General features: G+C 39.2%; 1 protein-coding gene across 1 annotated transcript in view; it reads right to left on the bottom strand.

The window, feature by feature from the left end:
- Positions 1-11,346: 11,346 nt before the first annotated feature.
- The window catches only part of LOC142760489 (uncharacterized), a 161,451-nt gene continuing 145,447 nt past the window's right edge, over positions 11,347-27,350 (bottom strand). The window contains exons 10-12 of the mRNA XM_075863685.1: positions 23,726-23,761; positions 12,343-12,372; positions 11,347-11,409 (exon numbers count right to left, since the gene is read on the bottom strand). Of these exons, the coding sequence (XP_075719800.1) occupies positions 11,347-11,409; positions 12,343-12,372; positions 23,726-23,761 (129 nt within the window). The remainder of the gene's footprint in view (positions 11,410-12,342; positions 12,373-23,725; positions 23,762-27,350) is intronic.

Raw genomic sequence — 27,350 nt, 5'->3', positions numbered from 1 at the left:
GTTTTATGAAACTTTTAAGTCAAAGAGGTGTCGGAACTTGTAGAGAGAGCCGACACATAGATTAGTGAGGAACTGCTCACGCTGAAACAGTTCTGCACTAATTAATCCCTAATGCATGCTGCTAACGTCTATATACACGTGTCAACTGCACGGGGCATCGGCAGTTGGAACGTATATAGCCGTATGTCAGTCGTGAAGGGGTTAAAATTGCAGTATGCATACCTAATAGGTTGTTAATGATGTCAGACTTGGGGGCCTTTGTTAGGCCCTCGGCTGCCCTGGTAAACCCTCAGTGTCCTGCGATTTCGTCGCGGGGAGCCGATGGGTTGACAGAGGGAACACCTGCCCTCTGTTAATACCTCAGATGTAGCGGGTGCTATTGTCTGTAGCATATAGAGGTTAAACTGATAGGATCACGAGATCAAGGTGCATCAAGATATATGGGAACGAGCAAGATTTAATTTATTCTGATGAACTTCTAACTTTGCATCTATTGTGTACTATATACTTAGCTATTAGCCTACTTCTCAGAAATTGTGGAAATGCATCACCAGTGTCAGGTAACAACACTGGTCTTTGTACAGTTATGGAGACCTGACATAGACACAATCTGACTCTAGTGACTGTTACTAGGCAACAGTCTGAACATATGTGAGTTCTGATTTATTGGGCTGTAACGATGCTGGTTCTCATATCTGGAATAAAATAGGTGAGGTGACGACAGTTCACAATAATCTCCTAAACCATTCCATTTAAAATTGCTTCTTTATTCACATATGTAGATGCAGGGCACGAATCCAGAGAGAAGTAGCAGTCTAAATGGCCTACAGCCGTTTCGCATACAAACCCACTTTTCTCAATGTCTAACACAGTTCACAATAAAAGTCAATGGTATTGAAGACTTTGTAGCACTTCAAGAAGTTGTACTTCAAGGAGTTGCAGTGCAGAAACATGTAAAAAGGAATTGCCAAGTCTAAGGAATCCACTGGTCTTCACCCTGATCAATAGTAGAATTAGAACTCAACTCCCGTACCTGTAATTACAATTCTGTGACTTGGCTCTTAACTTCAATAATTGTCCTCAGAGGTTGGAAACAATGTAATCATTTTAAGATCTGAAGAGCGTACGGTGACAAAACATATTCTACCCTGTCAGACATGTTTGGGTCTGATTATTATGTAACAATGCTGGATCTCGGGTCTGGAATTCCATAGGCAAGGCAACAATATAGTTTTAGCTATCCAACAATCCAAAGACGAAAGAGAAACATAAAGAAGCAACTCACCATCCTGCGTTAAAATCTTCTTTTTATTTTAGCTCATAAAGCATCCATGGATTTGGGAGAGGGAGGATGCAACCGACGGGCAACAGCTTGTTTCGTGTAACAGCAGTTCCTCTAGCCCGAGCTAAAATAAAAAGATTTTAACGCAGGATGGTGAGTTGCTGCTTTTGTTTCTCTTTCGTCTTTGTATTGTTGGATAGCTGGGTACTTCTTATCCTTTAAGCTGAGCACCACTCTGACCTGTTGTGTATGTGTGTGTATATATATATATATATATATATATATATATTTATATATATTAACCCCCAGAGACAGACCCATTCCCAGGATAAGTTAGGACTGTGAGTAGTGCTAAACTTTTGAATTGTTTGAATACCGTTTTAGCACTTTAACTCCTTGAAGTGCAGTTCCTAAAGTGCAGCAAGCTGGAAAAACAAATAGCTGTAATTGAGTTGCTGCAAGCTAACCTGCTTTGTCTAAGGAATCCCCCGGTATTCACCCTAAACCCCCACGAGGTGGTGTGGACTGTGTTGCAGGGGAATGCCAAGCTTGCGGTTCTCAGGATAGTCCCCAATTGACGGCTGGGCTGCAGGTGAAGGAGTACAACAGAGAGAGGGATTGTAGGGACCCAGATGTCTGCACGTTTGTTACACAGGAGATAGAGATCAGCCATAGTCAGACATATGGAACGTTCGGTACCCAGGAGATAGAGATCAGCCGTAGTCAGCTGTATGCAGAGTTTGGTGAGCAGGAAATCAAAGATGGATTACTGACAGAATAATCAGGCACAGGAAATACAAAGCTGAGGGAAAATTTAGGCCAACAACTACTGGAATTGGCCAACAAACATTTGGAATCCATAACTAATTACCCAAAGCAACACACGGCTGGGATAAAACTACAACAAACAAGGCTCTCTGAGGAAGAGCGGTCAAGGCTGCAAAGCAAGACCGGGGATTACAGGCAGTTCATTTCCTGACAGGCACTATGAAGGATTCCCAATTTTTTATCTATTTACTTTTAAATTGGAAGTTTACTTATCTATGCTTTCCTGTCTTTATAGAATGTAAATACTATAGAGGTCTGCATTTCCATCACCTTAATGAATTGCATACCACAAACATTTTACCCACATATTACATCTCAATTGATACATTGACATTAGGTTTCTATATAGCACAAACATTTATCTACACAAATGTTTTAATGTTTTTAAGGAAATTGGTCATTGATAATTTTTTTTACTTCAACTGGTGTTGTGTGGATAGGGGCTACATAACATTTTAAAACATGTATTCTTATTGGGGAGAAATAGCTTTAGTAATGCCTTATTAATAACGTGGAACCACAAAGTGAAAGCATTGGCATTTTATCCATTCTGTTCTATTTATAGTCATCATTACTAATATTTGTCATCAATCTGTTACATTTCAATGCAGCATCTCTTTTAAATGCAGAAACAACATATTTAGGCAACTGAACATGTGTTCACATTAATAATAGCTTATGTGCGGACATGTTCATTAACAATATTTAGTTCTAAATTTAATGTGAGGTACACAAATGCGGAGAGAGGATTGAAGAGGGTTTCCAACTTCGGGTACATTTATATGGCAGATTTTCTGCGGGTGTTTAATCCGTAATTTTTTTTCCAAATACAGGAACGGATACAGTCAAAGGTAAATAGGAAAGACTGACCTGGGAAGTAGCATGGCCTGACTGCTGCCTTTCTATGTCCCCAGCACAGGGCCAATCAAGCTTTAAGCTGAACATCTGAGTCATATGAGATAGACTGGTTGCTAGGGATACACTTCCTAACAGCTAAATCTTTCTATGAAGGCAGTTGACAGAAACCAATTTCTCACAGATTATGCAGATCTGCAGGGGAAGGAAAGAGAATTGTAGGTACCCAAACATACTTTCTTTATCAATTACGAAAATGGTTCTTAAACTTTCCGGGACCCACTTTTGGCCGAGACTTTTGTTTGGGACCCCCCCCCCACTACCATACTTAGCCCCATTTAGTCTAACGTATGTCAACATCATTCGTAGCTAGATGCCGGTATTTTGCTCCATTTGAAAAATAAGTCCCAGCAACATCGAAAACAACGATAATTGTGTGAGCGGGGGAGGAGGTGGGCTCAAGGTAACCTGCTGCTGTGCATCGCTGAGGCCCGACTATGGCCGCTGATGGTGGCACATGTGACCAGACCCGTCCATCAATGGATATCGAGGTGTAGCTAGGGGTTTAGCACAGGGGGAAGAAATACATCTGAGTGGGCACCAACCCAGTGGGCCCCCCACACAGTATAATGACCCCTTAGTGGCCCCAGCACAGTATAATGCCCTTATAGCTGCTCCCACTGGATGATCTCCCTGTAGCAGCCCCCACATAGGATAATGCCCATATATCTGCTCCCACACAGTATAATGCCCCTATAGCTGCCCTCACACAGGATAATGCCTTTATAGCTGTCACACACACACACACACACACACACACACCGTATAATGCCCCTATAGTGCCTCCCTACACAGCATAATGCCCCTATAGTGCCTCGCCACAAGTATAATGTCCCTTAAGCTGCCTCCCTCACAGAATAATGCACCAATAGCAGCCCCAACAGAGTATAATGATCCCTTAGTGCCCCCACACAGTGTAATGCCCCTATAGCAGCCTCCATACAGTATATTGCACCATAGTAACCCCATACTCAGTATAATGCCCCCATAGTGCCTAAGAACGCCTATCCCTGCTCCCACAATGAGTGGAGGAGATAGTTTTGTTCCTCTGGGCTATGCTATGAATGGCTCGGCACAGACAGGCGTGATGATTTCTGTGTGCGCTGAGCCGCTCACAGCTGGCATTACATAGTGAATGCTGGAGCAAGGAGCGGTTAGCTCCCTGCTCTAGCAATGGATTCAACTGTATTTGTGCCCTGAGGACCCAATGGTCTCAGCCTTGAGTTTAAAGTGGGCATGGCGATGGGTTGATTCTTTTTGGGATACTGGTCATTTGTTGGACTTTTTTTGTTCTGCATCATGCCTCCTCTGAGTAGGTTAACGTATAATATTTGATGTATGTGACTATTGAATCTATAAAAAATATGTATATTTTTGCATAGCTGATTTTAACATGTATTTGTTTCATTTTAGATGGTCTTCGACTGCCTCTCCTGGACCCACTCAACTGAATATATCCACTTTTTCCAATACTTATTCTGTACAAGGCTTCCTATGGTGAACAATTTATCACTATAGGATGATATCTTTATAGCTCCGTGCGATATATACATATATGCCTACATTTTGTTTATATAATAATGAGTTTACGCTTGTCTTTTATATGATATTTCCCTGAATATTTATGACTAACCCTTATTGTGTTGAATACCGTGGTCCCCTCTCTTTATGAAATAGGTCCACATTGCCAAAGCTGCATTATTATTTTTTTTTGCGCTCCTTATGATAAGGGATTTGAGTCCTTTGATCATTTGGGGATCTCTAGTTTATTACCAGGTCTTCTCCCTTGGGGTTTGATGGAGAAGCGCAATATACATTCAGTTGACAGGGCTATTAGTGTTCTTTTTATATTACCATGTGTTATTTAATTTAGGGGAATGGCCTGCCTTCGGCAATTTGTAGTCATGTAATCACAGTGGGGATGATATTTACTTTGTTTTTGATTAAGGATAGATTGCATCTCTTCCCTTGATTTTGGATTAGTATCATTCGAGTTGCTGCTTTAAATAAGCGTCACCTTTATTGTATGCATATATCCTGCGGAGTGAATGAGTTAAGGTCTTAGCCCTTTTTCAATATAGTAGCCTTAGTACTTTGAGCTGTATTGAGCATGCGTGCATGACGCGTTTAGCACATGCGTGTTTTTGATTGATAGTTTATACTATGCCTAATATATCACATTTATACTATCCCTAATATATCACATTGATTTCTTATATTTTCTAGATCACACAACTTTGTAATTTTTACACACTGAGTTTGCAAAATTTTGATATATTATATATGGATTCTATTTTTGTATATCACTATATTTAAACATATTTATGTATTAATTGTTTGACAATTGTAAATTATGTTATCTACTTTAAATACTGGTCACCTGATGCATTGTATTATGCTTGAGAAAGGCTCTAAGGAGCTGAAACCTTGCATGGGTGTATAAAAAAGTTTCTCTTTTTGGATGTGCTGCCTGTATTTCCCTTTTTCATAGTTCAAAACGGGGCATCCCACTGCGGGGGGACTGGCCCTGGGCCCCACCTTCTTAGTGGCCCCGGGGCCATCATTAAGTGGCTCGTTGGTCTTCACACAACCCCCCAGGGGGTCACGACCCACAGTTTGGGAAACACTAATAAAAATTATTATCGTCACCAATATTTGTCACATCTTCCTATGATTATCACTAAAACAAAATAGTATCAAGATAGATTTGAATCCACATTTGCCTAATAGACTACAGCTTTCAGGACTCGAGTTAGAAATCCAAGTGCTTAGCAGCATAGCCTTGCAGCACTGGGGTTCTAAAAAGGAATCTAAACAGGGCTACTTCAGTTTCCTCCCACACTTCTAAAATATACTGATAGGTTAACTGACTACCTATCAAACTAAAACTAGTGAGTGTATGCCCTTAAACAGGGCAGGAAATATTCTATGATGGTGCCATATAAATTACAGTAAATAAATGATAGAGATATATGGTTAATATACAATTATATTATAAATATTACATGATAATATACAGACCGATCAGTCATAACATTAAAACCACTTGCCTAATGTTGTATAGGTCCCCCTCAAGCTGTGAAAACAGCTCTAACCTGTTCAGGCGTCGACGCCACAAGACCTCTTAAAGTGTCCTATGTTATCCGGTACCAAAAGTAAAGCAGCGGATCCTTTAACTTGCAAGGTAGGACCTCAATGGATCGAACTTATTTTTCCAGCACATCCCACAGATGTTCAACCAGATTGAGATCTGGGGTTTTTGAGGCAAAGTCAAAACCTTCAACTCATTATCATGTTCCTTGGGCCATTCTTGAACAATATTTGCAATGTGGCAGAGCGCATTATCTTACATTATGGAATACATTTGCCATGAAGGGGTGTACTTGGTCTGCAACAATGTTTAGGTTGAAGTTATGTATCAAAGTAATATCCACATGAATTCCAGGACCCAAGGTTTCCAAGAAGAACATTGCCAAGAGCATTACACTGCCTCTGCCAGCTTGCCTTCTTCCCATAGTTCATCCTAGTGAATTCTATTCCCCAGGTCCCCAATGCAAACAAACTCGACCATCCACATGATGTAAAATAAAAGGCGATTCATCAGATCGGGCCACCTACTTTCATTTCTTACTGGTCCAGTTCTGATGCCCATTGTTGGCTCTTTCGGCTGTGGACAGGGTTTTGCTGCGGGTACACAGCAAGCTGCAATGCACTAAGTGTCCTGACACCTTTTAATTATAGCCAGCATTAGCTTTTTTAGCACTTTGTGTTACAGTAGCTCTTCATGAGATCAGACCAGACGGGCTATCCTTTGATCTCCACGCAAAGCAATGAACTTTGGCACCCATGAATCGGTCACCAATCCACCGGTTTTCCTTCCAAGGACCATTTGTGGTAGATACTAATCACTGCGTATCGGGAACACCTAACAAAACCTGCCATTTTGGAAATGCCCTGTCATATATATATATATATATATATATATATATATATATATATATATATATATATATATGTATATATATATATATTATCATCATCAGGATAATTTAGATTAAACCCAAATATTTAAGGACTAATCTGGCACTCACTTGGTCTCACATCACTAGGATATAGGAATTTTACTGAACAATAAATTCAACTATCATTTAGATTCCTTATTTTAATTTTACAATTACCATTATTATGTTTTGAATAATTCAAGCAGGTGACTTAAAATGGAAAGCAAAGCCTGTATTGCCTAAGGGGCACTTGAATGGTTTGAATAAACATCTAGTGTTTCATTAGAAAAGGGTTTAATATGTCCTTGTTATACCACAGTAAACTTAATGAGGTACAGCTGTTATAAAATCAAATATAAAGAATCTACAATTATCGTGGAAGCTTTTTTAAAAGAATTTGGTATTAAAAAAACAGGTGGCCTAAAACGTTTTTAATAGGTAACTTCATGCTATGTGGGCAAGTAATGCAAGACATTTCATTCTTCTTTAATGGTTTTAAATTACAACTTAAAATGTAAATCCATTGAATATTTCAAGGCACAAGTAAGAGAAATTTTTCTATTTGAGGATTTTTTAAGTAACACCAAAAACCTACTATAAAATAAGTTCATTAAATACCAGTACAGTCTAATTCTGTTGTCCCCAAATTTTGGCTCTCCAGGTGCTATGATACTCCATCCTGGGAGTTGTAGTTTTATAACAGCTGGTGAGTTACAGGTTGGAGATAACTAATCTAATTAGTATACAGCTTTGCCAATTATTTTTTGTAATTGTTTCCAATTAAAACAGTGAAAGTGATAAATGTTGAAATGTTTTATAGAACTGGAATAAGATTTAACACTGTACAGTTTTAGAAAACTTTAGAAAACCGTCTTCAACGGTCTCAACTGTGGTAAACCTTCCAACATTTCTGCACTTTTCTGCCCCTCCTTATTATAGACCCACTCTTGCTCTTTATTTGGCCAATGACTTATGACTCATGTTCCCGCATTACGCCCTCTTACTTTTATTGCCATGACTTCTCCTGTGCTTCACCGATCCTATAAAACTTTGTCACGGATCATAAGACTAATTTATAATATTCATAGCTTTATGGGTACCTTGAAAACTTGTATTTTCAATGATGCGTATGTCAAATAGTTTTACTACAGCTATAACCACATCCTATGGCCCGACTCTGCTATCCTTAAACCTTTGTATCTATTTGCACTTTATAAAGATTTTAACACTTTAAGGCCTCATGCACACGACCGTAAAAACTCCCGTTATTACGGGTCGTAATTACGACCCCTAATAACGGGCTCATAGACTTCTATTGGCGACGGGTGCCTTCCCTTTTTCTCACGGGAAGGTGCCCGTGCCGTTGAAAAAGATATCCTATTTCAGGCCGTAATAACGGCACGGACAGTCCATAGAAGTCTATGGAGCTCTCGTAATGACGGGTGGCTACATGTGTGCACCCGTCATTACGGCAGCGTTGCTAAGCGACGTCAGTAAGGGCATGACCACACATGGCGGAATTCCTCCGCAACTGTCCGCATCAATGCCGCACCTAATCCGGGTTGCGGATTACGGCTGCGGATCTGCACAAAATGTGCAGAAAATTGATGCGGACTAGCTGCTGCGGACTGCGGGAAAAGTGCTTCCCTTCTCCCTATCAGTGCAGGATAGAGAGAAGGGACAGCACTTTCCCTAGTGAAAGTAAAAGAAATTCATACTTACCGCCCGTTGTCTTTATGACGCGTCCCTCCTTCGGCATCCAGCCCGACCTCCCTGGATGACGCGCCAGTCCATGTGACCGCTGCAGCCTGTGCTTGGCCTGTGATTGGCTGCAGCCGTCACTTACACTGAAACGTCATCCTGGGAGGCCGGACTGGAGACAGAAACAGGGAGTTCTCGGTAAGTACGAACTTCATTTTTTTTTACAGATACATGTATATTGGGATCGGTAGTCACTGTCCCGGGTGCAGAAACAGTTACTGCCGATCGCTTAACTCTTTCAGCACCCTGGACAGTGACTATTTACTGACGTCTCCTAGCAACGCTCCCGTCATTACGGGAGCCCCATTGACTTCCTCAGTCTGGCTGTAGACCTAGAAATACATAGGTCCAGCCAGAATGAAGAAATGTCAAGTAAAAAAAGCAAGACGCATCCGCAGCACACATGACATGTGCATGACAGCTGCGGACTTCATTGCGGAACTTTGAATCTCCATTGAAGTCAATGGAGAAATTCCGCCATGAGTCCGCCACTGCTCCGCAACAGACAGAGCATGCTGCGGACACCAAATTCCGCTCCGCAGCCTATGCTCCGCAGCGGAATTGTACGCATCGTGTAAACGAACACTGCTAAATTAAAGTGAAAGTCAATGTAGAAACGGCTCCGCTGCGGATTAACGCTGCGGAGTGTCCGCAGCGGAATTTAAGTGCAATTCCGCCATGTGTGAACCCGCCCTAAATAGTCACTGTCCAGGGAGCTGAAAGAGTTAACTGATCGGCAGTAACTCTTTCAGCACCCTGGACAGTGACTACCGATCAGTATAAACCTGTAAAAAATAAAAATAAAAGACTTTCATACTTACCGACAACTTCCTGCTTCCTCCAGTCCGGTCTCTCGCCCGTTGCCTTGGTGACGCGTCCCTCTCGACATCCGGCCCGACGTCCTGGATGACGTTTCAGGCCATGTGACCGCTGCAGCCAATCACAGGTCAATCACAGGCTGCAGCGGTCACATGGACTGCCGCGTCATCCAGGGATGTCGGGCTGGATGTGAAGAGAGGGACGCGTCACCAAGACAACGGCCGGGTAAGTATGAATTTCTTTAACTTTTATTACAGAAAAGGCTGTCCCTTCTCTCTATCCTGCACTGATAGAGAGAAGGGGCTGCCGATTAGTGCAGTGCTATTTTGCCGCCAAAAACGTGCCCGTAAATACGGGTGGAATACGGGTGACACCGGACCCATATTTACGGGCACGGGTTCGTAAATACTGGTGCAAAACGGGTGGAATACGTGTGACACCGGACCCGTATTTACGCCAGTATTTACGGGTGGGAAAAAATACGGTCGTGTGTAACAGAGACTGGCTGAGAGACTGGTTTATCAAGCTTATTTTATATCTCCCACTTTCATATCTCCACTGTGTAAAACAAGCCAATTCCCTCAAGCTGTTAAGAGTAGGAACTTGTTTCATCTGTCTAATTATTTCCTGATGTTCATTTGTTTTCATAATGTATAATTAATGCTAATATTGGAATTTCAGCTTCTTAAAAATGTCTGTACTTCTAAAAAAAAGTTAGTAACCGTGGAATATATTATTTTTACAATGCATAGTATTTCTGTTAAAAAATGAGTAGGCAGGAGAGGTACACTCAGAAAACTAGAAATGTCACACATATGTGACAAATTTATCCAGTCCCATAGTACATAATATAAGGTATTTATAGTATAAACAAAGACATCAGTCAAGTAAATAAAAAGCTTATCACAAGATGGTGACTATTACCTCCACACACGGTTGAGTAGACCATACACATATTTTTATATACTGTAACTGAAGATATAAGCCATCAGCAAAGTTCTTGGGTTTGTCTAGATTTTGATAGACCTATAATATAGGAGTCATGCAAGAGGAAGCCCAATAAAGGAAACCAATGTACACATACAGTATGTTATTGAATACCCCAAAAATGTAAGATGCCCAGTCTCCCCTATTTCCAAGATGAAATGTTTATTTTGGAGATGGATTACTTATTGGCCATCAGAAACTGTGGCTTTTGTTTTGTTTTTTTCATTATGTTTTTTCACTGGTAATTTAAAAAAAACCACCAGCTCTAAAAATTAATATAGTGTTTTGCGTACCCTATGCAATTGTCTTTAGAGTGTAACTCTGTGCAAAATCTGAAATTTCAGCTTTAGGAAATATCAATGCACAGCAACCGTTCCCCCCAAAAAATTTACTTACCTAAATGACATAATTCCCTCACTCTTCTCTACTAGGCAGCAGCTGAAGCCTGTGCTGGCTATGACAACATGGTAATCAAGCAGCACTGGCATGAGCCACCTGCTGTTAAAGCCAGCATAAGCTTCACCGGTGGCCCAGTATTGGACAGTAGATAATCTATTAAATGGAAGCATTCAGACCAATAAAACTTTGGGAAGATGTCATGCCTTATGGGATTGGCCAAAAGCCAAAGTTTTACTTTAAATACAATCTCATTGAGCAGCATTATTAATTTAAGCAAAATATTTAAGATAACTTACAGTACAATAAATTTACTTTAGCAAAACATATATAAGATTGACTTTTTTAAATATACTGTTAAATGCAAGTACTTACTCTTTGTCCTTCCTTTCCGGGCGGGCCTTCAGGACCAGCAATTCCCTATATATAATAATTATTAGAACATAATATTATTAGGGATAACCCACCGTAGTAAGTTGCAGAACTGTAAATAGAGTTAAGATAAATTGTGCTGTGTGATCACTCAAAAAGTTGAAAATAACTATTCAGTCATTTAGTAAACACCTAATTAAAGTGTAATGCAACATATTGTAGGTAAATGATGAAAGTATATAAACCTGCTCCTAATTATTTAAAGTTGTGTTATCTATTGAGAGCAAAGATTTAGCTTTTCCGGAATGTATTTTATATGCCTGATGTTTATACTAAAACATATACTATGTGATGCAAGGACAAGCAAAGAGCATTCCCTGCTAAAATTAGGGGAAAAACACAAAACAAAACAGTACATATACAGCAGTTTTAGAAATGTACTCATTTTAAGTTGTTAAAAATTATGTTCAATCCATTTCTTAGTTATTTCTGTCTGCAAAAAAAACCTGCTGTCTTAAAAAAACAAAACAATATGGCAGGCAAGACTACACCCACAGTTGTTCTTACTCAACTATGTCAGATCTCTGAACTATTAGTTGTGAAGAATTAAATGCCCCCCCTCCCACATGTTCCACTGCATAAGTAGAAACCAATGCCTAAATTCATATCTGCGTTGGAGGCTCGGTTAGGGGCCTAAGTTGCAGATTCCACCAAAATATCGGAAACTATAGGGCGGCATGCTGCGAAGCAAACCCGATGAAACCCACTAAAGTCAATGGGTTCCGTCGGGCACTGTTGTCTCCGTTGCCCTGCTCCTCTGATGGAGCAGAACAACAGAATGCCGTACGCAGATGTGAACAGGTTCTAACAACTTTTTTATTTAGAAAAAAAAATCTAGATGACAGCATTTTTTAAATGTGGAAATATTTAAACAATTTAACAGATTTAATTACACAACTATATGTAAACTTGTGCACTTACCTGATCTCCTTTTATGCCAGTTGCGTAAATCTGAAATGAAAAAGATGAAATGAAATTAGCTTATTTACATATCTTACTTAAATATTAATCATATAACCATGTACACCAAAAACATGTGGTGTACGGCATTTTCCCCCTTTAAGATGTTTCCTATTCCTGCATAATTGTCATAATGGATGACTGCTGCATTGAATTTTGGCACAAAGTTATTCAGTAACCTTTTTACCAATGTAACTACATAATCAATTGACACAATTTTATTGATAATTGATCATACTCAGACGTAATTGAAGCTAGCCATGCTGTACGTAAAATGGAACTATTTTTTAAACTTCACTTTTAGGGTGAGGTTCCATTGTGGTTTTCATCGTAGTTTGATATGGCGTTTTGCCATGATATTTGGAAACCACAATAAAACCATTTTGTGTGGACTCTCCATGATAGTGAAATAGTCACCAAAGTCTTTCTACAACCCAATGAAAGTTTAGAAAAGATGAGAGAAAAAAAATATAAGACATTTTTAATATGTAAGGATACACAGAAATTTCCAAGGCTCTGGGAGTCAAGCAAAAATGAGAGCTATTATCACTAATGGCAAAAAACAGTGGTGATTCTTTCCAAGAGTGCCTGGCATACCAAAATTACTCCAAGTCTGTAACAACTCAACCATGTAGTAAAAAAGCATCCCAAAAATATAAAAAAAATCTGTTAATCTCACAAATTATCAGTGTTCCTAAATGCAAAACCCTAAAGGCAAAGCAAAAAAGACTAAATTAAAATTAAATGATGGGATAGAAGCAAGTGGAAAAATGTGCAGTAGTATAAAAGCAAACATATGAATACACAGTAAGATCATACTAAAGTCCATGCATACGTTCAGGGTTTGATAAAGATTTTGGCATGGATTCATTCAACAAATACTATTGCATGTAAATGAACTGTGCAGTATAAATTGGCAAAACTTAGTGCTTTACAGCCAATGGCTTATGCTGCCCACACCTACTTCCTGCTCTGAATGCCCCCTCTGCCACTGTGTGAACTGTTAATAGGGAAGCTCTCTGAAAGAAGCAACTAAAATGGAGATAAGATTTAAGAGTACCAGTGTTATGTGAAGAGTGGATGCTGAGGGTGGGCAGAACAGGAAGTCTGTGTGGTGCAGCTTCATCCAATGGCTGCAGAGCAGGAAGTCGTGTCAGGGAAGGGAGTGTCATTTTGGCAACTTATAGCCCAGTTATATGCAGCCATGTTGTTATTTCCTGTGGTGTTAAGGACCTACGGCATACCCAGCACCTTGGAAACATTCAATTGGGGGGGGGGGGGGCAGAGTGAAAGATTGAATGGCCCTGGTATGTTAAATGACCAAAGTCACTCCACATCAGAATTATTCAATCTATTATTGTCTGTACGGTTTTTTTCCCTCGTCTTTTGTTGTTCACATTTCTGTATTATGCAGTCTTACTGCACCATATTAATCCTAAAGGAAATGATTGCTTAGATACCAAAGTAACTGTTTATTCGTGTTTGACAAAAAGGCAGTTTTCAGTTCATTCCCCTGCTTATCTTCAATCTTTTAGACTTTACACTGAAGAGTTGAAATACCGAATATAGGTTTAATAATTCCATTTCAAATTCACGAAAATATTGCCATTATTTTTTCTGCAAATTGTAGGCACTGACAGCATGATCAGTTACAAAAGTAGTGTTCTTAACATTTAACTAAACACATAAGATAAAACCACTTTTTTTAAATTTCATGCAAATGGCACTTAAATTACACATTGAATAAGAGATAGAAAAGCAGCAATCACTATTTATTTTACTGCTATGCACTTTGCTGTTCATTCTACATACAGTAGGCATTTATTGTATTTCATTTTTAATGCAATGAAAGTTATAAGTCAACAAGTTCCTTTACAAAGGTTTTTTTAAGCATCATTATGTGAAATGTCAATTTCTGTAGATTTACCTTCCACTATCTCGATACCAGTCTATTTATATACAACAGGCATGGTCAAACCTTTTCTGTATGGAAACTAAATTTTGTGGAGTAGGGCAATCGTCTAGAGGACCAGGGATAGATAGAAGATGCACAGAGAGAATGCTGCTGCAAATTTTTTGCATTCCCCTTTTTCCGATGCCCCAGCACCACAATTTTTCTCGGGATTTCACCCCCTTTTATCTCTGGGAATTTGATTTGCATGAATTTTCACTGCTGTGTTGTTGGACTGCCAAACAGTACTGTATGTAAAAATTTGATAACAGCTATGCATGCAATTCCCTAACATATGAGTGGGCATTCACCAAAGCAGAACTATAATGATATTCTGTAACTGTCGCACAGATAAGGAAATACTATGAAAACAAATGCACCTCTATTCGAGTTCATCAAAAGTAATAATACATTGAACCTAAAGGGAATCCTGCCACGTTTAACATGCTGTCCTATCTGAAGGTAGTATGTTATAGAGCAGAAGGAGCAGATTGATATATACACTATATGGATGAAAGTATTGGGACATAACTCTTAACTATTGAATTCAGGTGTTTTATTCAGTCCCATTGCCACAGGTGTATAAAATCAAGCACCTAGCCATGTAGTCGCCTTTACAAACATTTGTTAAAGAATGCGTTATTTTAAAGACCTCACGGATTTCGTGCATGGTACTGTAATAGGGTGCCACCATTGCAACAAGTCAGTTTGTCAAATTTCTTTCCTCCTAGATATTCCACGATCAACTGTGAGTGGTATTATTGAAAAGTGGAAGCATTTAGCAAGCACGGCAACTCAGCCACAAAGTGTCAGACCATGTAAAATTTACAAAGCAGAGTCGCCAAGTGCATCACCAAGCACAATGCCAAGCGTCAGGTGGAGTTGTGTAAAGCACGCTGCCACTGAACTCTGGAGCAGTGGAAGCATGTTCAGTGGACTGACGGTTCATGCTTCTCTATATGCCAGTCTGCTGGATGAGTCTGGGTTCGGCATTGTGCCAACTCTAAAATTTGGTGGAGGAGGGATAATGCTATGGTGTTGTTTTTCAGGTGTTGGCTTAGGCCTCTTCATTTCAGGGAAAGAAAATCTTAATGTGTCAGCAAACCAAGACATTTTGGACAATTGTACGCTTCCAACTTTGTCGGAACAGTTTGGGGAAGACCCTACTATGTTCCAGAGCAAGTATAAACATCAGTGCTTGACCTCACAAATGCTCTTTTGGATGAATGGGCAAAAATTCCCGCAGACACAGTCCAAAATCTTGTGGAAAGCCTTCCCAGAAGAGTGAAAACTATTTTAGCTGCAAAGGGGGGACCAACTCGATAATAATGCCTATAGATTAAGAATGTGATGTGATAAAAGCTCCTGTAGGTTGTGTAATGTGTTGGTGTCTCAATACTTTTGTCTATATAGTTCAGTTTTGTACAAAAAGATTTAGAGTAACTTGTAAGTTATTCATTTAAAAACCTGCTCACATATGTCGGAGAGCAATTGCTATAAAATATCCAAAACCTAATATTACTTTACTAAACAAATGTAAACTTAAATATGAAGTATGTTCTCTGCATTTTGTCCATATCTGTACCAGCAACAATAATGACAAATGACAACTATGCACTGCAGAACAAGATTCTGTTAAATGTTCTATGGCAAGTAATGATATTATGCTCATGAGGTAAAACATGCTATTATATTTCCATGCCACAGAAGAGAAATTGCCTGTGTGAGAAATCATTAAGGGAAATACCAGTGATGAATGAGAACAATTATAATGTTTCTTTGTGGATGAAACACATTGTGTTTCAAGAATGAAAACAGAAATAACACAAAACTACATAAATGTATAAACTGTTGTCTGAAGCTGGCCATGGACATTCATTTTTTTGTTGACGGTTCCTCTTATTTTCAGTCACTGGTTTTTGGAGCAAAAGGATCAGCCATGTTGGGTTTTTCCGTTATTACCGTGGTGTTTACCCCTGTTAATCAACTGTAGCCTCTGGTGCCGATGTGGCCGTCACGATGCAGGACCTGTGAGTGACGTCACAGATCTGCACTGTCAGAAGCTGGGCGTTCTGAAGAGAAGAGGATGTTACTTCTCTTCAGAGCGCCCAGCTAGTGAAAGTATTAAAAACGCCCCGATGTACGCACATAATACACACCCACTTGGACTTTTACTTTTAAACACACCCACTTGGACTTTTGCAAGCCTCATTTGCATAACTACAAAAATGGTCATAACTTGGCCAAAAATGCTCGTTTTTTAAAAATAAAAACGTTACTGTAATCTACATTGCAGCGCCTATCTGCTGCAATAGCAGATAGGGGTTGCAAAATCTGGTGACAGAGCCTCTTTAAACTAAAGTACGGCAGCATAAATGCGTCAAACTTATTAAGATGTGCATGCCTCTTAATATATTTGTCGAATATTTGGCTGTCCATATGCCAGAAATTAAAATCTACGCCAAATTTACACCAATTTCTGGCCACTCCTCGTGGAAAACCAGGCCCACTTTCTTGCCACTATAGAAAAGTAGTGAGAGGAGTGAAAAGTCACACATTTTAGCGCAAATATGATGTGCGCCAAATTTTGAGACATCTTAACACCACAAGATTGGCGTAAATGCGTTGATAAATTCCTCCTTATTTCATTTGTTTCTACTCAGTGTAAGGAGTCAGACATTATCTGCATAAGGTAAGTTGCATGGTTACCAAGAAAAAATTGTGAGTATTACTATAATATTTGTGTGCCCCCTCATTTAGTTGTTATCTTGTATAGGGGGACAGCTCCGAGGATGAGATAAGTATTACCTGTCTGAACCTTTGTTGCAGCTGAGAAAACTAGCACCAGAGATTTTCCTTGACAAACATAAAATGCGGGTGATGTGCAAAAGATAGAAGTCAGAAGAGCCCAAAACAGTCTGTAACCTTAGCTGTCTGTTCATCCACACTCCATAGGCCTTGTTTGATACTGTAATAAAGGACCTTTAACTGCATCTGGGTGGGTTCCGCTTGTTTTCCTTCTCTACCACTGTTATGCTTGACTTTGATGATATGCTTTACCGCTGAGCGCCACCCGAAGATGGATATGGAACCACTGATGTAATTAGTGTTGTGAAAAAATTGTGGAAACTCCAGTACAGTAGTGCCCACTCCTTCTCCCCATGACTTTACCTGATCTGCGGAAGATAGTTGTTGGCCGAAAGATCATTCAACAGATGACTATCCAATGTATGACCACTTTTAGACGGCCTACCAAATTGTATTATGCCAAAGATTAAAGTATTTTCTGAGGTCATCAAAACTCTACTCCAAATAATGCTGACTTCCAAAATCTTACTGTTGACTAAAAGCAATCTACTGTCTCCCCAATAACCCCTTCCCTCTGCAACTATTTGACATATTTTTCCTCTCTGTAGCCCTAACTTTTTTATTTTTCCATCGACATAGCCATTTGAAGGCTTTTTGTTGCGGGTCGAATTATAGTTTTTAATGACACCATATGATGTACCTGAAAAAGGATTTCATTGTGGAAAATCTGCAGCATAGTAGCAGCAGTGTGGGTGAGATTTGAACAAATCTTATCCACACAGCAGGAAAAAATTGACCTGCGGTGCAGTTTTTTAAGCCGCAGCATGTCGATTTATGCTTTGGAATCGCTGGTCTTCTGTTGCAGGTTTTCAATAGGGACGTAAAACCCGCAACAAAGAACTATATGTTGTGACTTTTGCAGTGGTAACGCAGCAATTAAGCCGCAAAAATCGCAATTGAAATAAAAAGTTTGAGTTAGAAATTAATAAAAAAAGCTTATACCTACCTCCGGCCATTGTCCTAGCAACACGATCCTCTGTTCTGAGTGCAGCCTGGCCTCCTTGGATGACGTTTCATCCCATGTCACTGCTGCAGTCAATCAAAGACTGCAGTGGTCACATGGACTACAGCGTCATTGCAGGGGGCTGGGCTATGCTCAGAAGAGAGGGACGAGTTGCCATGACTATGGCCATGGTAAGAAACTTTTTGTTATTCCTGCAGTATTTCCACAGCGGACATGCACCCAAAAAACTGCACCACAGTTTGCATGTGCTTTTTCGGGCGGAATTCCCTGCGGTTTCCAGCATGGATACTCGGTGTTATTTTACGCAGCGTATCAGTCTTGTGTATTTGTGCCCTTACAGCAGATCACAGAAAATGGCCATACTTACTGATACAAGGCCCGTGAGTATGCCTATTTTAGCGATATACAGTAAATTTGATCCCATTTTCAGTGATCAATACTTGTATCTACATCCAAGCATTGTTTTTTTATGGTTCCACTATCCCTGATTAATTTAATGATTAATTTAAGAATTATTAATCATAATACAGTAGGCTTAGTTTTTTATACGTCCAGTGTTGTGAGTAGTAGCTGTATTACAAGTTATCTTCAACACCATACAATTAAACACAACTTGACTGCAAAAGCGGTAAATTTTTTCTAAGAAAAGTATGCCAAGAAAGAAGAAACAATTGCAGTATTAAGACAAGATTTTGGAAAACAGACCTGCACAATAAAGCTGTATGAAACCAATTGTCTGTTCATTGAACCACTGCTGCATAAAAATGAAGATAAGGAAGCAAGCGTAATGATATACAGTGGCATACAGTGGTATTATCATGCTAGTTTCACCAGAGAGTAGCTGAATACAACTTAATAAACCAGCCATTGGATACTATGACTTTACTTTATAGCTCACAATACTGGCATTTATTTATTATTGCTTGACACTATAATTTGGCAGTGTGTCCTGGATTACAGATGTAGCAAACTTTAAATTGACATTTAATGTGTTACATTCCATGATGCAGTAAACATTAAAGGGGTTTTACCATCAGGGACATTTATGACATATCCAAAGGATATCCAAAGAAGTAGTAGGACAACAGCACACGTCTTCAAATCATCAAAGTGGTTTTATTGTCAAGACATCCACAAACGACAAGCAACGTTTCGACCCATAGTGAGTGAAGGGTCTTTGTCAAGCCTTGACAAAGACCCTTCACTCACTATGGGTCGAAACGTTGCTTGTCGTTTGTGGATGTCTTGACAATAAAACCACTTTGATGATTTGAAGACGTGTGCTGTTGTCCTACTACTTCTTTGGATATACATCGTGCTGGAGTGGGTTTGCCTGGCTTGACAGCGTGCACCGCACCATACTCGGGACTAGTGCTGCTTCAAAAATCTCCTTTTTTCTGATATCCAAAGGATATGTCATAAATGTCAGATAGGTGCGGGTCCCACCTCCGGGACACACACCTTTCTCTATAATAATAGGGCCTCCTAAACCCCGTTCTACCTCTGTGCTCTGGCTGACTCGTGTGATTTCCGACCATGAAGAAGGAAACAGTGTAGCTTGCTGAGCTACGTAGTTTCCGTAAGTCCCACAAAACTGAATGGTACTTATGGAGACAACGTAGCTCACATGCTACATTGCTTCCATAACAGAAAAAGGTAGAACGGGGTATAGGGGCCACTGTTCTAGAGATAGGTGCGGGTCCCAGAGGTGGGACCCGCATCTTAATGACATTTATGACATATCCTGTGGATATGTCATAAATGTCCCTGATGGGAAAACCCCTTTAACGTGACATTTTTCATTGGCATGAGATGTGTTAAAGAGGATCTGTCACTTATTTAGTAATGCCTAATCTCCCAGCTAATCTAATAGGTACTGTCACACTGATAATGCTAGTGAAAATCCTGTCCCAAAACGTTTATCATTTTAAAAGTATTGTGCTTTTTTCAAAATATGCAAATGAGGCAATACTAGACAAGAGGGTGTCAACGCCAGTGATTCTCCTGAGGTGGAGCTTCCTCACAGCCTCTGACACTGACCTATCAGCATGAAGCTGCTTCACACAGTATGAGAGAGTGAGACTGGAGGGAAGGGGGATCACTTCAAACAGCCATATCTCAGGCTGTGGACCACCTAGAACAGTTCCACATGAAAGATGAGATTCTAATATTTCATATGGCACAAGGATCACAGTTCTAGCTGTAAAACAAACGCAGGTATTACCAGTTGAAAATAGTCGGGAATGGAAGCAGTATACTATATGATCAGGCTGTGTTGATGCTCTGGGAAGAGAAGAACTGTATGACGTGGATTGGACAGCGTCATACAGAAAACATTATACCGCCCAGAGTGAAAAGATTGAGTAACCTCCCATTTGACAAGTATAACCAAATTAGCATATTTAGAAAAATGCTCATAACTTTGCAAATAATAAACATTTTTTTTTAAAAATGTAAAATCACACTGTAGTTATCAGCATCATAGCGCCTATTAGATTAGCTAGGAGATAGGGAATGAATATACTAGTGACAGATCCTCTTTAAGTGTCAAGTTAAAGTTTGCTGCATCATGATATGTAGAGTGTCACATCTCAAGTAAAAATTAGCTACAGCTGTAGTTTTTAGATCGTTTAAAATATTTTAAATATATGTGCTAATATTTTGTTAATGAACAAAGATAGATGACAGACGGATGGATGGATGGATAGATAGATAGATAGATAGATAGATAGATAGATAGATAGATAGATAGATAGATAGATAGATAGATAGATAGATAGATAGATAGATAGATAGATAGATAGATAGATAGATAGATAGATAGATAGATAGATGCTATGCACAGAGATGCTGAAGACAAATAAAGTAGTCTGAGCTTGTTGCATAACCATATGTAATATAATAATTTTCTAACCATATGACAAAAGAGTGGTTATTGTAGAACACTTTCTTTTCTCAAGCAACATCATTCTGTTTTCATAGTTATTTCTTTCCTTGCCCGCCTCAGTTATGTCCCATTGTGCAGTATTCTTTCCTCACCTGTCTTCCTGAACCAATATAAAGAATCAGATACATTGCATCTCTATAACAATAACTGAATAATGAGTAGTTTGATCTGTCCCGGTAGAGCAATTAAAACTCGGTGGCAGATCTGTGCATTGAGCCCATGAAATCTTTGCCTTAATTAACTCCGGGAATGTCTGAAATTACTCTCAGCAGGAATTGTGTGGACAGAGATTTTCAACAAGAGTTACCATTATAGACCACATGCATTCCTGTAAGGAAATCAATAATTAGGGATATCAGAAAATTAACATTCTAAAAAAAATAGCTAATAAAAACATTTCAACACAGGCAAAAATAAATTGTATATTAAAAAATAAAGGATTTCCTATAATATCACAGATGCTATTTAACATGGATTATAGGCACCAAGACATCTTTGAATAGAAAATACCAATTGATGGATGGTTCTAAACAGATAAAGGTCGAAAAACAGATGTAGATGTGTCAGATGGGATTTTATGTTGTCACATCTGTTGCAGACATTAACCATGATGAATTAAGTTTAAAATCCACAACCATCATGCTATTTGCTACACAAAACGGCAAACTAGAAAAAAGTGTAAAGTTGTGTTTCACATGCAAAAAAACAACAATAATGATTATAATAAAAATGATGATTCCACCTAAACACTTTAGGAAATACAAACAAATGATGCATTAAATGACATCCCAATGAACTAATGTGACAAAATATCCTGGGTTGGTTAAAAAAAATGGCTGTTTTCTGAGAGTATAATTTCAGATTAAAAATTGTAGGAGAATATCCCAAATGTATTACATTATGCTTAGGGAAGGAAGGGTTTCCTTTTTCTAATGACACCTGGGAAATGAACACAACTGAATATTTTAAATTTTCTAATACCGTAAGCCCTCAAACAAGTTGTCTTTGGACAACCCTTTTTTTTATTTTTTTTATTTTTTAGAATGGTCCAGCAGATCACTGGTTGTCCTGCTTCTGGGACCACCAGCGATCAACAAGTGTTGCAGCGCACTTCAGGGAAAATGAAGCATTAGATAGTTCCCATTAAAATCAGTAAGCTGTCCGTGTAATGTACAGATATGCTGGTACTTCACACATAAGAAAAGGGGTTATCACTGACTGTTTACATAAATACTATTGCATTCAAATTGACCATTAGATGTTTTACATTCAATTCTAAATTCTTTCTAAACATTTTAAAATTTAAGACATAAAGACTCCTAAATCTTGATTGTTTATCTTTGTGGTTGCAGTTTTCAGACTCATAGAACATTTAACTTAATTGAATTTAGTAAAACAACATTAAGTTATATTATAAAGCTTATAAGAACAATTATAATTAAATTTGGCTTAAAAATAAAAGCTTATAACTTGACATATTCAAGGTTTTGTGTCCTTGCAGTATATGGAAAAGTACAGAGATATGTATATGGTTTTCTCATTCAGGCAACCTGTTTTTAAATTGCAGCCCATTGATATTGGCTTCAGAAACCCCAGCGATCAGCTGTAATCACCTGGGGATGTTGAGGATTGCCATACATCTCCTCTATAGCAGAAATGGGCAACCATGTAACACATGGAGGGGCTGGCTGTGCTCTGTGGCTAATAGAGAGGGGGTATGAGACAACCACTTTTATTAGGGAACTGCATTATGAGCATCAGATACATAATACTCAACCCATTTAAATGTGGAAACTAGTCTGGAAAGCAGCAGCTCCATCAATGCAAAGAGGAGAGGAAGTGCGATGAAGGCTCTCAGCACATTGCCAGCCCCCCGCCTTCCCTATTCCAAAAATACATAAAAACCTATACACTATATAACATCCCCTACGAGCAAGCTGTAGGGAATTTGAATTCCTCCCTGCTGCATTTCTATATATTACTCCCACATGTAAATGGATTATTTCCTCAGATTGGATTAAAGATTAAAAAAGTAAAAATGAAAAAATATAAAATAGAGTAAATTAAAAGAAAATCTTAAAGCAATAAGAGTCAGGCACTCACTAGTAGTGTGGCAATTTTGGCACAAGTTATAAAGGGCTGCTACGTATGTGTAGAAGGACTAGTCATTGATTGTATGATTGGTAAAATTGGCTTCCCAGTCTTGGTAAATATTCCAGCTGTGCATTTTGCAAATAGCTGCAATTTACTGATTGGGTATAAAAAACATCAATGGATCTGAGATTCAGGATATACTATTAATAAACAGTACATTCACCATTGTCAGATATAGTACTTTAAAGGGAAGGTGTCATGATTTTTTTTTTTATTATATTGCTTTTAATATAATATTAACAAAATTTTATTTAATTGTGTTCTCATTTTTTACTTTTTAATGTATTCTTACTTTATATTACTTGCTTTATATTTTAATACCTGAAACAATGGTGGTTTTACCAGTAATAAATCAGCTTCCTATTTGACTAAATATTCATTGAAAAATGTGAAAATAAAAATTCAACGTTTTTGTTGGTTATGTATTCATGATAAGCGGATAATTGATGCATATACTTACAGGCACTGCTGCTGGCCCCGGTGGTCCAGTTTCACCCTAAGAAATAACAAATTATACTAGAAGTTATTCTTTATTATTTTATAGGAACAAATGCAATGGCTAAAACAAGACTGAGACAGACGATGAGTTTATTATGATTTAAGGCCTCGTTGACCCAGTGTATATTTTTTTTGTTAAAAAGTGTGGTGTTTCTTTTAAATTTTTTTAGTGGAGATTTTTTATTCAATGTAATTTTGTACTTGATTTTTTTTGTGACTTTTTGAAATTCTATAGAAAAAGCCTATAGAAAAAGACAGCTAAAAAAATGCCATGCCTGGCATGTTTTGTGCTGTATTTTTTTTTTACCCCAAATACGCCACAAATCAAAAAGCTGTGTGAGTAGACATTCACTTTATTGACAAAAGTATTGGGACACACCTCTGAATCTTTGAATTCAGGTGTTTCATTCAGTCCCATTGCCACAAGTGTATAAAATTAAACACCGAGACCTGCAATCTCCCCTTACAAACATTTGTGATAGAATGCGTTATTCTAAAGAGCTCACGGAATACGGGCATGTTACTTTAATAGGATGCCACCATTGCAACAAGTCAGTTTGTGAAATTTCTTCCCTCCGTTTAGGAGCCACAGCAACTTTGTCATGAAACGGCAGAACAGGGGTCGCCGAGTGCTGAGGAGCACAGCGCATAAAAGTCGGCAACATTCTGCTGACTCAATAATTATATAATTCCAAACTTCCTTGGGCACTGACATCAACACAAAAACTGTGCGTCGGGAGCTCCATGGTGTAATGTCCGTGGCTGCAGGCCGTCAGCTCCAATCTCTTCCTGACAGCCGCAGCCACGAGTCGGCAAGTGCTGGCCCTAGCCTCCTCCTCAGGAGACGCCAGCGCTCGCGTCCACTCACCTCAGCCGGATCCCGTAGGGTGTGCGCACACGCTCGTGCCCTCTCTTAAAGGGGCAGCGCGCGCACCGGACTTCTGATGAACTTGAACCCGTGATTACCCTGGACTATAAGAGGGCTCCAGTCCCCTGCTTCTATGCCTGAGCGTTGTTGATTGTTTCCTAAGTTTGTTTATGTGATGGCCTCCTTGTGTGTTCCTGTTCCGGTTCCCTGCATTCCATACTATCCTGGTCGAGCACTGAGCTGTGCCAAAGTAGTTTCGTGCTATATCCCACGTCTGACCTGCTTCACCTCGCCTGACGTCTACCTGCTGCCTAGTCCCAGCCGAGCCTGCCCTGCTGCTGTCCGAGCTGCCTCAGGTACCTATACAAACTAACTGTATTGAACCTGCAGTACCTATACTGCAGTACTGTATTTGGGTGAACTGGGCAATACAGCAGGCACAGTATCAGGAGTAACAACAGATGGTGGCGTACCTCCAATGAAAGCAGACCACACAGCTGCTACGGCCCGCTCCAGGCCCCTAGCTAGGAATAAGCATTACTCTGCATCTGCTGCTGCCTGTCGGTCTATTTCTCTTTGTTCAGAGACACAAAGTAACAGACAGGCTGTTTGTCATCATGGCTGTGCCCCAGAAATGTCACAAGATTCAGCTGGTAATTAAGCAGAGAGGCTGGCTCTTCTTATTTGCTAGCTACCGCTGCATAGTTTATTTTGTCGCTACAGCCTAAAGCCTTCTTCTAGCCCCTGTAAGCCCGCAGCAGAAAAAGTACTCGAGGTGGTGTATTTCTCATTCATTTTGCTGAGATGGGTGAGATAAAAATATCCAGAAAACCCTGGGTTTCCTCAGCAAACCTAGTTTGTTAATGGCATGTCGTTAAATGTGTGTTCTAGTGCTGAATTTCAATGGAATAGCAAATAAATGAATCGCAAATCAAAAGAGCCCCGTTTTCCCTGAAAAGTCATGTACGACACTCTGAGATCTTCTAGGACTGTATCCAACCCCCTTTCAAGCTCTTTAACTCAAAGACAGCATTAGTAATGTCAAAGTGACAGCAACATATATGGCTATTGATAAACAAATGGTAGCCGGTGGTCACAAACAGCCTGTTTAAAGGCACACTGCACTTTAACATTTTGAATGCATTTTAAAAATAAAAATCGGTCCAAGAATGATCCCTTTTTAGTAGTATCGGAAGAAGCAATGTGTTTTTAAGACGTGGCCAAAATATTATCCCTTTTTTGGGAAATGCCTGGCGATGATTTTACACACGGTGGTATCAGAAAAAGCAATAGCTTTTTAAAAAGCTGTCAAAAAAAATTAAGTTTTTGGGGAATATCAACAGGTTTAATGTTATTTTAACCCCTTCCTGCCGCAGCCCTTTTTTCAGATTTTCATTTTCGTTTTTTCCTCCCCACCTTCCAAAAGCCATAACTTCTTTATTTTTCCGTCGATATAGTCCTATGAGGGCTTTATTTTTGCGGGACGAGTTGTAGTTTTTTGTAGCACCATTTATTTTGCCATATCATGTACTAGAAAACGGGGAAAAATTATTTGTGGGGTAGAAAATGAAAAAAACGGCGATTCCTCCATGTTTTTTTACGGAATTTACTGTGCAATTAAAACAACATATTAACTTTATTCTGTGGGTTAATACGATTACGGCGATACCAAATATATATAGTTTTTTCTATATTTTACTACTTTTACAAGTAAAAACCTATGTGTAAAAAAGACAATTTATTTTGCGTCGCCAAATTCCGAGAGCCATAACTATTTTATTTTTCGGTCGATTAAGTGGTATGAGGGCTTATTTTTTGCGGGATAAGCTGTAGTTTTTAATAATAACATTTTGGTGTACATGCAAAGTTTTGATCACTTTTTATTTTATTTTTTTGTGGGAGATTAGATGACCAAAAAATAGAGATTCTGGCGTTTACAGCTTTTTTTTTTTACAGCGTTCACTGTGCGGGTTAAATAATGATGTATTGTAATAGTTCAGACTTTTAAAGATGCGCCGATACCAATTATGTTTATTTATTGATTTTTTTACTATGCTCTAGGTGGAAAATCGGAAAAGGATTTTTTTTTTAACTTTGATTTTTTTTTTTTTTACATAAAAAAACTTTATTTACCAAATTTTTACTTATTTTATTAGTCCCCCTAGGGGACTGCAACCAGCATTCGTTCGATCGCTTGCACGATATACTGCAATACTAATGTATTGCAGTATATCGTGATTCTGACAGGCATCTATTAAGCCCTGGCGGAGGCAGGGCTTAATAGGTGCACAAAGATGGCGGACCTGGGGGCCCTCCTTAGGCCCCCAGGCAGCCATAGCAACCACCGCCCCCCGCGACTGCAATGCGGGGGGCGCGATGAACTGTTAGAGGGGGTCGCCCCCCTCTTTCTAACAATTTAAAAGCTGCGGTCGCTATTGACTGCAGCATTTAACGAGTTAAACGAGCGGGATCACGCTCGAGCGTGATGCCGCACGTTACTCTGAAGTGTCAGCTGTAACAAACAGCCGACACCGACATCGTATGGAGCGGGTTCACTCCGTTAGTCCGTTCCATACTTCCCCTACCCGACTTTGGCGTATGGATATACGTCAAATGTCGGGAAGGGTTTAACCCCTTAGTGACCAGCCCATTTTAGGCCCTAATGACCAAGCTATTTTATTTGTTTTTCTATAGTCGGATTCAAAGAGCTATAACGTTT

Source organism: Rhinoderma darwinii, chromosome 4, assembly GCF_050947455.1.
Source record: "Rhinoderma darwinii isolate aRhiDar2 chromosome 4, aRhiDar2.hap1, whole genome shotgun sequence".
Lineage (NCBI taxonomy): Eukaryota > Metazoa > Chordata > Amphibia > Anura > Rhinodermatidae > Rhinoderma > Rhinoderma darwinii.
This window is presented reverse-complemented; position numbering and strand designations above follow the sequence as displayed.